Below are 13,257 nucleotides of genomic sequence, written 5' to 3' on the forward strand. Positions count from 1 at the left end.
TGATTTGATAACTGTTGGAGTTGTTGGGCATGTAAATCTTTAACCCATTGCATAACCATATCCATTTTGATTTTAAAGTCCTCTTTCTGCTTAGCCAAAGCTTCTTGAAGGAGTTGAGCCATCTGTTCAGTAGTGATCATGAATGATTCTCTAGTCCGTCCCATGCTGGACACAGTGGCGTCTGAAGCAATCACAGAGTTAGCGTCTGATGCTTCATCGTCTGAGGACTGCCCCTTCTGAATTCTCCTATAATCTCTAGGCCTGATAGCCTCGGTTTGTAGCCGACTCAATCATTGAGATATTTGTGGGAAAGGTTTGAGACTGAAGCGTCGCGTGGATTTTCCTTTGTCTGTCATATTAATCGTTGTAACAACCGTAATTTTTCGATACGTATTTAAACAATTTTTCTAGTATTTAAAATATTATATTATATTTTATTAATATTTTTTTTCTAATTTTTGGAATTTTCTGAGTTTTCAAAATAAATAAATAATAAAATATATAGTCTTGTATTTATTAATTCTGCTAAATATTAATTTATGGTTTAATGATTTTATATATAATCTTTTGGTAGCTAATATTATTAGTGACCTTGTTATTATTAATGTAAACCTGAGCTTAGTATATTAGTACATATGTAAATATATAAATATTTAGCTGTTAATTATTTATTAATGTTATTATATGGTTAATTATTATTATAATGATTTTTAAAATATTATGAATAAATAAATAAATAAATATATTCCCATAATCTTTTCCCCTTAATTTTCTCTCATTTGAATTCCTACCATAATCCCCCTAATCAATTTCCAATCAACCTTAAATCACTCCCCATGTTTTTCTCCAGCCAAAAATAAATCCTTCCATATTTCTCTCATTTCAAAATTCAAAAAAAATACCAAATCAAATCCTTTTTCTCTCTCATACTTTCCTTTTCTCTCCCCATTCAATAATACACCGTACCCCTCCCCCTCTCCATCAGCACACCCCCAAAAGAAAACCCACCTCCTTCATCTCTCTCCTCTCTCTTGTTTCTCTCTTCGACCGTACAAACACCCAGCCGGCCTCCGCTTGATCCGCCGCCGCGACCATCCTCACAGCGCCGCCCTGTCAACCCCCTCGGGCCGACCCCCTGTTCAGCGCCTTCGACCGCCTCCTCGTCGCCATTCGTAGCCCATGCTCGCCTCCAGATCCACCTCCACCAGGCTCATCGTCCTCCGCCTCTAACCACCTCGCCTTGCCTCCTATCATCGCCCACGTCGCTGCCTCCCCCGCGCCGCTGTCCAGACCCGCACCAACCCCGCGGCCCTCCCTCAGATCCGCCTGCAGCCCCGAGCTCGCCATTGCCCGACGCCGACCCGAGTTCGCCGTCGCGCTCCTCCGCGTCGGATCCGACCCGTGCCGTCAACATCGATTCGTTCGACGAACCCCGAGGCAAGATCCCGATCCTTGTTTAGTTTTGTTCCTGTTCTTATATTTGTTGTAGATTATTTATGTGCAAGATCCCGATCCTTGTTTAGTTTCGTTCCAGTTCTTATATTTGTTGTAGATTATTTATGTGCAAGATCCCGCATCCCTTGATCTGTATTTCCATTATTTATATCTGTTAATAATTAATTGCATAGAATAGACTGTGATATGTTATAACCTGCGTGGGAATGTTTGCTGAAGAATTTTAATTATATCATGGTAATATGGTAAATGACATTTTCAGAATAATTATAAAGAATTAAAAGAATTTAGTTCGACAAAAGAATCATTTTTAGATAATTATAATAATTTAAAAGAATTTATTTTGGAAAATGAATTAGTTTAGATTAATTGTTAATTATTTTCTGAATTATGTAGATGTTGTTTATGATTTATATTTCTTATTTTGATTATCTGATATGTTATGATATTATTGCACATGATTTGTTGCATTGATTGTTTCATGTTGTGATTGAGAATCATTAGAAGTTCATGACTATAGTGACCTGTATGACACAGTTAGGATCTAGAATCCCGTGTGTAGTTGACCTGGAATTATGAGAATTGGAATGAGAAGTCTTGGTCTATGTGAGCGGTTGGGATTATTGATGTATATTCCGGGCTCGCGCTGGTGAAGTTTGTGTAGTCACCGGGGTGGGTCCGAGGAGTTGTGATATGTGATTGTTGATATATTTTCCAGGCTCGCGCCAGTGTCTTGTTTCGGCCTGGGGTGGGTCTGAGGTGAGGTGATATCGAGATTATTATTTGTTTTCCAGGCTCGCGCCAGCGTCTTGTTTCGGCCTGGGGTGGGTCTGAGGAGCAGGGATATTGAGATTGTTGATTATTTGAGATGAGTGATGGGATAGTTAGTTATATGACCTCAATTCTTGGCTAGGTATGAGTTCTTGTGAGATATAGGCCAGTTGTGTTTCTTTTCATACATAGATTGGGATTAATATTTAATTATTTACAATTCGAGACATATGGTATATACATGAGGGTTTCCTTGTTTGGATTATTTCGCTCGACGTACTACGTCTCGAGTTGTAGATTTTTAAGTATTAATTCCATCTAGTGTATGCCCTTGTTACTTGGATGGTTTAGACTAATTGCTAGCCGACATGATTCGATACCTGATCGATTTTGCGATGTTTTATGTTCATATGATTTATAGTATGTTTTTCATGTGTATTTGTGGATTTCGGTTGTACGTTCTTTTGTTGTTTCTGTTATCGTATCGTTTTCGGCATTGGATTTCCGTTGTTCTATTTTCTTTGTGGGGTCGGTCTTGCCGTGCGCCATGCACCTGACGTACACTGCTTTTTCCTCTGGTGTACGTCAGACTTAGAGGAAGAAATGTTCAGCAGGAGCTAGAGGATTCTCAGCAGGAGTGCTTGTAGATGGAGCAGAAGAAGGAGTCGAAGCCTATTCTTTGATGGTTACTAGTTAACGCTTTATAGTTCTTTCTTTTTCTATTGATCGATGTATTTTTTGTTTCTTCAGTTCACTTGTTCAGATCGATGTATTATGAGGCTTTTTGAGGAGTTTTATGAAGGAAAACTAGAAATCAATAGAATTAATTATGCTCATATTATTCTTATTAAAAAAAATAAAGCTAGTACAGTCAATGATTACAGGCCTATCAGTCTTTTAAATATAGTTTACAAGATTATTACTAAGGTCTTGACCAATAGGCTGAATTCTAAGCTTGAGTGGCTTATAGATCCAATGCAATCTGGTTTCATTAAAAACAGATTTTTGCTTGATGGAGTAGTTGCAGCTCAAGAAATTATAGATGACTGTTTTCAAAATAATAAAAAGGGAGGAATTTTACTAAAATTGAACTTTGCAAAAGCCTATGATATGTTACCCTGGAAGTTCATTTTGGAGGTGTTGAAAGCTAAAAAATTTGGTGAAAAATGGATAAACTGGGTAAATATGTGCTTAAATAAAGGCATGTCAGCTATCAAAATCAATGATAAACCTGTGAATTGGATTATGTCCAAAAGAGGTGTTTGGCAAGGAGACCCTCTTTCACCTTTGTTGTTTGTGCTGGCTGCTGATACATTTACTAGAATGTTATCTTTAGTAGTTGGATCTCAACTTATTAAAGGATTAGGTCCAGTTAATATGACTCACAAGGTTTTTTGTCTACAATATGCAGATGATACCTTGATTTTTTGCAAGAATAATAGAGAGCAATTGACAGTTTTGAAGCTGATCTTATATTGCTTTGAACTTGTTTCAAGTTTAAAAATAAATTTTAATAAGAGTGTTCTTATAGTTCTTAAGAATAATGAAGATTTACAAAAGAATCTGGCCACTATGTTGAATTGTAAATGTGGAAAATTTCCTATTACTTATCTGGGTGTGCCTTTAAGGCCTGGAAAATTAAAAAAAGATGATTGGTCTCCTTTGATTGAGAAAATAGAGAGGAGATTAGCATTATGGAAAGGAAAGACATTATCAAGAGGAGGTAGACTAGTTTTAGTTAACTCAGTCCTTTCCTCTATGCCACTTTTTTGGTTTTCATTCTTTTTATTTCCTTCTTGGATTATTGATAAAATTAATAAAATGAGAAGAAGATTTTGTGGATTGGATCTTTGGATCACAAAGGATATTCCAATTTGGTTAAATGGGAAGAGGTTTGTAAACCTAAATACTGTGGTGGTTTGGGGATTATCAATTTGAGAATTATGAATAAAGCTTTGTTAGGAAAATAGATTTGGAAATGGTTTGATGGAAAACCTAGTCTGTGGAAACAAATTAGTTTTTACAAATATTTTGAAAAAAATTGGTCTGAGTATTTTTACTCTAGAAGAGTTTTTCTATCTCATTTTTAGAGAATTTTTTTTACTAATATGGAAAGCTTTCTATGCAGTTCTCAAGTGAAGGTTGGAGAAGGAAATCAAACTTTATTTTGGCTTGATAAATGGTTAGATTCACATACTCTTGCAGCCATATATCAGTCCTTATTTGTTAACACATCTTCTCCTTTTGCTACTGTAAGTAGTATGAGAAAGAAAGAAAATGATGTCTGGAGATGGGATTTGCAGTTTAAAAGACAATTAACAGAGACTTTAGTGTCACAATATTTCTCTTTAATGAATTTACTTAATTCCATATGTTTAGAGCAAAAAGAGGATAAAAGAAAATGGTTGTGGGAATCAAAAGGGGGTTTCACAGTGAAATCTTATTATCTTTTTTTAATTGATGGAGGGCTGAGGTATGATTGTGCGGATATATGGAAGTTGCCTATTCCTTTGAAAGTCTTTAATGAATTTACTTAATTCCATATGTTTAGAGCAAAAAGAGGATAAAAGAAAATGGTTGTGGGAATCAAAAGGGGGTTTCACAGTGAAATCTTATTATCTTTTTTTAATTGATGGAGGGCTGAGGTATGATTGTGCGGATATATGGAAGTTGCCTATTCCTTTGAAAGTAAAATTTCTAGTCTGGTTGGCTTTCAAGCATGGTTTGAACACAAAAGATGTGTTGGGAAAAAAGGAATACATTTAGAAAAAATATGTTGTTTATGTTCAAATTTGGAAGAAAGTCATACACATTTATTCATTAAGTGTGAGTTTGTTTACTCTATATGGAGATCAATTCAATTCAAATTAAAGATTGAGGATGATTTTAGTTGGAATTCTTTGAAAGAGGTGTGGCATAATTTGGAAGCAGGAGAGATTGATAATGGCAAAATAAAAAGAGATGTCTTCATTTGTTCTTTTGTTTGGTGTGTATGGCAGGAACGAAATGATAGGATTTTTTCTAATAAAAGGAAAAGATCTCTTGAGCTTTTGAACAAAATTATGACATTTTCATCATTTTGGCTAGGTTCTAAAAATATCTCTGCTCGGGCTATCAGATTGCAAGAAAGAAGGAGGAAAAGGAGTGCTGATAGAATGCAAGCTGTTGGTGCAGATAGAAGAGAGAACAGAGATCTGGGAGATGAGGTGATCCAGCTAGAATGATTTACATTCAATTCAGGCTTTGTTTTGAGGTTGTCTGGTGGCTGTTTTTTAAAACTTTGGTTAGTTGTGAAGCTCTTAGTATTTGGTTTTTGGTTATGGTCTCCTTCTTGTGGGAGAGATCTATGGTTATGTACAGAGTTGTGCTGGGTTATACTTTTGCTTTGTAGTCCTGACTATGAACGTTAATACACACTCTTGGTTGGGGGTGTGTATATTTTTTCCTGTAACAACTTTTTTGTTAATTTAGCTGGCTGGATTACCTTTGTGGTAATCCATCCTTTTTCTAAAAAAAAAAAAAACTACATTTGTACAAAAATTAAAGCTTCGGAGAATGGAAATTACAATTTTAACTACACTTACAATCAAAATTTTGTTAACAAAACAGCCTCCCGGCAAACAAACGTACCTAGCAAATAATCTTCCAAACAAAACACCACCTCAATTATATCCAATTCGATCCACAAAACAAAACCCTATTTTTTTTTTCACGAGCGTATATGATCCCCCCCTTCAATCTGAACTATATACAACACTTGCATCTTCATCATATTCTACCACAAATTGGAAAACAGAGCAAGCCTCGATATTACTTCACCTGCTTCTTCAAAACCAAGTACTCATAAGCCTTAACGAGTCTTTTTCTAAATCTTTGCAAATCCAACCTCACATTTTGCCCATCCAAATAAACCCTCTTCGTAACCTCCCACCCTCTCGCATTCACGCTCTCAGGATCTCTCAACACCGCGTCATCCTCCTCGTATTCTCTGTACAACGAGCTCTCACTCGGCAATATCTTATGTCCCGTGTACTCCAGTCCCAGCTTCTTCGCCGGCTCGCCGTAGTACGTCTCGGCCGCCCAGTCCGTCCCCAGCGGCACTATTTGTATGAACACCGCGCCGGGTCTCATGAACAAGAGGTGCGTCATCGCGGCCCCGTGAACTCCAATCATCACGTCAGAGGAGTTCAGCGATCGGTATATCTTGGCGAGCTCTGTCGTTCTGTCAGGGCGGAGGACTTCGACCCTGAACCCGATTTTGGCCGCCAGGTTCACCAATTCGGGCTCGTTCTCGATCCCTCTCGACCCGTTTCGTGACACGACCACGAGTCTGGGCCGTGAATCGGGTGTCCGTATCCGTTGCTGCTTGTTATCTGCACCTCCTTCTTCTTGTTTGATGTGCTCGATTCTTGGCTTGTAAGACTCATCGAGCAGGTTTCGAAAGTCTCGAATAGTCTTATTGTTCTCCATCTTGGTCGAATCGATGGCGAGCTCGTCGTGAATCTTGAGGCCTACTATGGCCTCAGGGAAGCAGTGTACCCTCTTATCGCTGCCGAAGTCGATGGGGTCGAAATCGGAGAGCCTGGAGAGGATGTTCGCGTACTTGCTTACCCACCAGTCGTGATACTCCAATATCACGAACACGACTTTCCTATTGAACTTCTGCGAAGTTACATAGAGAGGGATTATCCCATCGTTGAACTCGTGGTAGACATTCCCGGTGTACCCACCGGTCGAGAAGAACACCGCCGGGACGTCGTGGACCACGTCGCAAGCCGAGCCGGTTTCGTTGGTCGGGCGAAGGCGGAGCTCGCGAAGATGAAGGAGAGGGAGAAAAAGGAGAAGAGGAGGAGGAGGCGGAGGAGGGCGGGTTTGTGCTTCGGGTGGAGGAAGGGGAGGAGGTGGTGGAGGTCGCCGGAGTCTTGCCTTTTGTGGTAGTGCACCATTTGGGCTTTGCTCCTGTAGATGGGAAAACTTTTGGAATACGTACGAGTCGAGGAGGAGGAGGAGAAGAGAGGAAAGGGTGAGGAAATTGGTTTGTTTGGGAGACGGCCGTGCGGTGAAGTGACTTGAAACGGTCAGATATTGGATGCGGTTTTGGAGAATGTACGGGGTTAATTTCATAAAACGCCCCCGAACTTTTAGTGGTTTTGCACAGCCCCCTGAAATTTGGGGTGTTCATAGCTGTCGTAGAAAGAAAATACGAGACACGCCATAGTTCTTAATGGGAAAAATATTTGACTGTATTAAGTTCAAAACACCTGTGGGCCTGTAAAATTAACATTTATATAATTTGTGGAATTCAACCATACTAATAGTACATTTGATTGCACTGATAACTGATAAACGATGATTTTTTTAAGAGTAGCTCAAAGAGCGCTTGATTTCAACTGATAATATTGTATATACATCTAGATCATGTATGTTCACTAGATGCCAATATAACTTTCATATAGATGGTGTATTTTTTTGTAGGATGTTTGTTTTGATAGAGTTTGGGATTGAATCCTATTTGGGGTTTTGTGTTTGGTTTGCTCGGTTTGAGTTTAGGTTCATGACATAAAATTTTGGGATTGGAAGCTTTACTGATTTTTGGGTTGGTTCATGGTTGATTTTGTAGATAGCTTTAATTTCTAGCTAATTAATGAAAGTGGTTCATATTTTGGGACGGTTATTAAAAGCTTTAGGTATTTTTGCTATTTAGGTTTTCACTCATGTTTGACTATATACAAGGATATGAACTATCATAAATATTAGATTTCAAAAAATGTTTTTTAATTTTTATTTTATTTTTTCATCCCTTATATGCAACCAAACATGTAGTTCTGTATTCATGTATAAACTATCAGATAGTTTATTTTGCGGTTCTGTATTCATGTAAAAATGAACGTTTTTTCAGCATTTTATATTAAATTTTAAAAAGATAAGTTAAAATAATGAAAATCTAAAGAATAATGTCAATAATAAAAGCTTATAAAAATCTTATATCCAAAAGCTCCTTCTACGTTTAGATCTTGGGTTTGATCCCAAGAATTAGATTCCACTAGCAGTAATAACGAATTTTCATTTACTAAAGGGGGTTATTGGTTGGGACAAATTGGGGCCAAAGGGGAAAAGTGTTCCAATGGAACAATTTTACCCCTTTGGGATATTTTGAGTGGGGTAAAATGGGATAAAGTAGAATAATGAGATAATTTCAGTATTTGATTTGACAATTCATGTGAGATAATTGATGACGTGACACCTTATTAAAATATAATTTTATCTATTAATTATTTCTAAATTAACTTATCCAATTGGTTTAGTATATTATTATAATATAAATATTATTTTATTTTATATTAAAATATAATATATTGTACTATACTTACAAATTACTATTATTAATTATTATATTGTATTGTATTATATTATATTAGCATGCTATACTATATATAATAATTAATATAATATAAAATTAATATATTTAATATAATATTTAATAATATAATATTTAATATAATACATTATTTTATTTATACAAAAATATAATATGTTATACAATAATTACTAATTAACATTATATTAGTATGCTACATTATATAATAATTGATATAATATATGAATAATATATATAATATAATTAATATATTATGTTATTAAAATATTATATAATATTATAATAAATACGTTATACTATAATTACTATTATATAATATTATTAATATATGTTATTAAATTATGTTATTAAAATATTGATATATGGTATATTTAATACATCATATCATATATTTATAATATAATTAGCATGTATTAGTTAAGTAATACAAAAATATTTTAAAATTATCCCAATTTCCTTCAAAGTGGAACAACATTGTTCCAATATGGAGGATGAGTTAAATTTAGGGTAATTATGAGGAATGGGTGGAGGGGATCTTTATATAGTTTGTGTAATTTAGGGAAAAGTGGAGTATTTGTCCTCCAATTACCCCAACAAACCAATAACACCACAAAGTTGACTCCAATTTCAATTACCCCAATGAATAACACTAAAAAGTGATGTTCCAAAAATTATCCCATTATCCCCAAAATTACACCAATGAATAACCCCCCTAATAGCACCAAATTGGTTCTAAATATGGTACATTTAACATGTGAAAGGGTAAGTAACTTTCCAAGCATGCAAAGTGTTGACCCTATAGTTTTGATGATGATTTAGCAAACAATTCATTACTAATAATCTCTCTAGTGTTTTTGTGTTTCTAGTTTCTTTTCAGGTATTTCAAGTTCACAAGTCAATCTAGCGTTAAAGATTCAAGTTCTTTTTGTGTGGTTCTACCTAGGTATATGTTTAGTTTACCTACATATATTGTATGATTGTATTCAAGCTCAATATATATACACTTAACACGATTTATAACGTTTTCTATCATATAAATGATTTTTCATTAACCGTTGCTAAAATATCTCTATCCCTTTTTTTTACAGCTCTTTCATGTTTCACTATATACGTATAATATATGCAAATATATATATGTGAATATTTACATGTCTGAATCAAATTTCACTTTCGTAAATTTACAGGTTTTCTAAGCTGTTTTCAATAACAGGGAGTTTTAGCAAACGAAAAATGTTTTTCCAAAATTTTCTTTTCAAACATGCTTATTTCATAATTTATAAACTTTCCCCAAAGTTTCACTAATTTTGGATATGATCTGATATTTTTAACGATTTTTCAAAACTCCCCAAAAACCTGTCAATTTTCTCATATCAGTTTTCGGTCGACCGATACGGTCGACCGACAGACTGTCTGTTTCTAAGAAAGTTTCCCAAAGTTTTCCGGTCGACCGAAATTTACGTCGGTCGCCCGAAATTTACCTTCGGTCGACCGAAAATTACGTCGGTCGACCGCCAGCTTCAAAACTTGTTTTCTCACGTTTTTTTTTTGAACTAATCGGTCGACCGTACCGGTCGACCGACGAGTTAACAAACTGAGCCTAACGGCTAGTTTTTCAAATGGGTTTTTTCGTCTTTTTCTCACTTCTAGCTGTTGTATTGGGGAGCTATATATACCCAATTGCTGCTCCTCTTCTAAAAAAGCTAAGAAATCCAAGTTTACTGTTTAGCAAAGTTTTAATCGCGTTTAAGGGCTGTTTTAAGAGCTGTTTCGTTAATCCGTTTTCAAGTGAAAGTTCTCTACAACAAGAAGAGGCTCTCATATTCCATTGGGATCATACTCTTCAGCTCCTCTTGTTCATTGAGAAGTTTTTCTAAACTCTTTCCATATAGCTTATTATTTCACTTTCATTTGATTAGCTATATTCATTTAAGTTATTTATTGAATTTGATTCACTATTATCACACATTTATTGAGCTTGATATTTTTCATATTATATATTGTGGGTTTGTGGAGTGTGATTTAGTGAGTGTGAGCTTCATTGTGTTCTCACGTGTCAATTGAGAACAAATTACTGTATTTGACTTTTATTTGTGAGAATCACTTGTAATACACTTGTACACCGAGAGAAGTGTGAGGAGAGAGAGACGGGGTCAAATCCAATAGGAGTGGCGTCGATTGACGAACCTAGGGAGAGGTTGTAATCGAGCACTTGAGGAGGAGGACACGGGCTAGATTCCTACACTTAGTGTGTAAAGTGTGATTGTTGAGTGATTGTGTAGTGTGAGAGTTTTCGGTGAACTTGTAAACCGAGTGTGTAGAAGTTCCGGCTTCCAAACCGGATTGTGATAGTGGATATCTCCTCGAGGTGAGGAGCGGGGACGTAGGTCGTGGGGACCGAACCTCGTAAACATATCGTGTGTTTGTGTTTTGCTTGTCTCATATTTTATTTATGCATATTCTTATTGTTCTTATTGTTCATATCTATCTCTTGCAAGAACATATTGATCAACATAATTAGTTTTAATTGGCATTTAATCGGATTAGATTAGCATAAGACCCTAATCACCCCCCTCTAGGGTCTAACAATGCGTAATCAGGTTTATCATTCTTAAAAAGCTTCCTTTTAAATTAGTAGAATATGATGAATTTGAAGATATGTTTATTTAAAAAAAATTCTCGTTAAACCTGTCAACGTGATATTTTAAAATATTATCATGAGGAACAAGGAAAAATAATTTCTTATTTTAAAAATTTAAACTGTAAATTTTCTTTAACTTCTGATATTTGGACATCTAGAGCACAAACTGGATATTTATGTATCACAGCACACTGAATTGATAAAAATTGGCAAATGTTTAAAAGAGTTGTTTCTTTTATTGCAATAGAAGAGTCACATACTGGTGCTAATGTTGCAAATTTAATAATTGAAGAACTTATGAAATTAGAAATTACAGAAAGAATATTTTCTCTTTCACTAGATAATGCAAGTAATAACAATGTAGCTGTTGATTTTATCAGATCATCTTTATCATTGCCATGTCATGGTGATCTTTTTCATATTAGGTGCATCTGTCATATTTTAAATTTAATTGTTCAAAGTGCATTTACTGAAATTAAACCCATGATAGAAAAGGTTAGAACAGTTGCTTACATGCATAGTGCTTCTGAACAAAGACTTAAAAGATGGAAACAATTTTGTAAAAGAAAAAATGTAAAGCCTAGACTAATTCCAAAAGATGTTGACCATAGGTGGAATTCCACATATGCAATGTTAAGTGTAGCAATAGAATATAAAGACATTATAACTGATTTTATAAACTATTATGCTTCTAGTTCTAGTTCTGGTAGCACTTATGGAATAACTGAAGATGAATGGACAGTTATATGTAATTTAAATGAAATGTTACAAGTTTTTTATGATGCTACCATGTTATTATCTGGCTGTTATTATCCAACCATTACTTTAGCTGCTTTACAAATTTTAAATATTCAAAAAATTTTTGATAAATATCGTTTGGATGCTACTTTTGGACCTATGGTTTTTGAAATGGAGAGCAAATTTAATAAGTATTTTAGGCCTATTCCTCATATTTTTGGTTTGGGGGTTCTTATTGATCCATGCTTGAAGGATATTGGCCTTCGAAGTTTGTTACAGTCATTGTATGGTGGACAGGTTATAGACTTAGATGATGGAACCACCCTGAATGCTACTACTCATCATTTACTTATTAGAAATTATTTTCAAACTTTATATGATGAGTATGCAGCTAGACATGGTGTAGCTGCACAACAGTCTGCAGCTTCGGTTTCTTCGAGCTCATCCCGAGCCCGAGGTAAAAGTGTAAGTTTTGATAGGTATGCAATGGTAGCCGAGCTAACTGGTGGATCTGGACTTGGATCGTCATCATCGGAGGTTTCTGAAATAGATGAATATTTTTCTGCTTCTTTAGTTAGATGTCAAGGAAATGCTTTAGATATTTTGCAATGGTGGAAAGTATATGGATCAGTTTCATATCCTATACTTTCCACCATGGTTCGTGACTTACTAACAGTGCAGGTTTCGACGGTAGCTTCGGAATCCGCCTTCAGCACAGCAGGTCGTTTGATCGACGATCACAGGACATGCTTGGATCCATATACTGTACAAGCGGTGATGTGCCTACAAGATTGGTGGAGGTACGAGAAGCGAACGCAAGGCATCGATCGGATGGCTGGAATTGAAGATAAATTTGAAGAATTGGGACTAGCAGATAGATATAAAGAATAGATTGTAGTTTTTATATCTTAGCTTACAATTTGTAAAGAATTATTTTGGAAATAATTGCAAATGATAGTGATATAGGTGAGTAGGTGCCAACCTAGTTGGGATTTACTTATCTATTGTGATGCGATTAATTCCAAAATAAATTTGTACTTGTAATTTGTAACTGATTTATCAATTATTAATAAAGAATATGTTTTTATCATTTCTTATTTGTAATTTATGTCATTTTAAGTAATTAATAAAATTATTGTTTTTGTTATTTTTCTTGTCTTTTTTTTATAATTTATAAGTTAAATAACATTAAAAAATTTTGGAAAAAAATAAAAAAAAATAAAAAAAAAGGAAAATCACCCGGGCCAGCCCGGAACCCGGCCCGGACCCGGCCCGG

At 35.2% G+C, this 13,257-nt stretch overlaps 1 protein-coding gene across 1 annotated transcript; it reads right to left on the reverse strand.

Moving 5' to 3' along the window:
* Nucleotides 5,767–7,440, reverse strand: LOC109831636. Its single transcript, XM_020398995.1, has one exon. The coding sequence runs from the start codon at nucleotides 7,348–7,350 to the stop codon at nucleotides 6,037–6,039; it is 1,314 nt and encodes a 437-aa protein (XP_020254584.1). The 5' UTR covers nucleotides 7,351–7,440; the 3' UTR covers nucleotides 5,767–6,036.

This window comes from Asparagus officinalis, chromosome 2 (genome assembly GCF_001876935.1).
Source record: "Asparagus officinalis chromosome 2, Aspof.V1, whole genome shotgun sequence".
Classification (NCBI taxonomy): Eukaryota; Viridiplantae; Streptophyta; class Magnoliopsida; order Asparagales; family Asparagaceae; genus Asparagus; species Asparagus officinalis.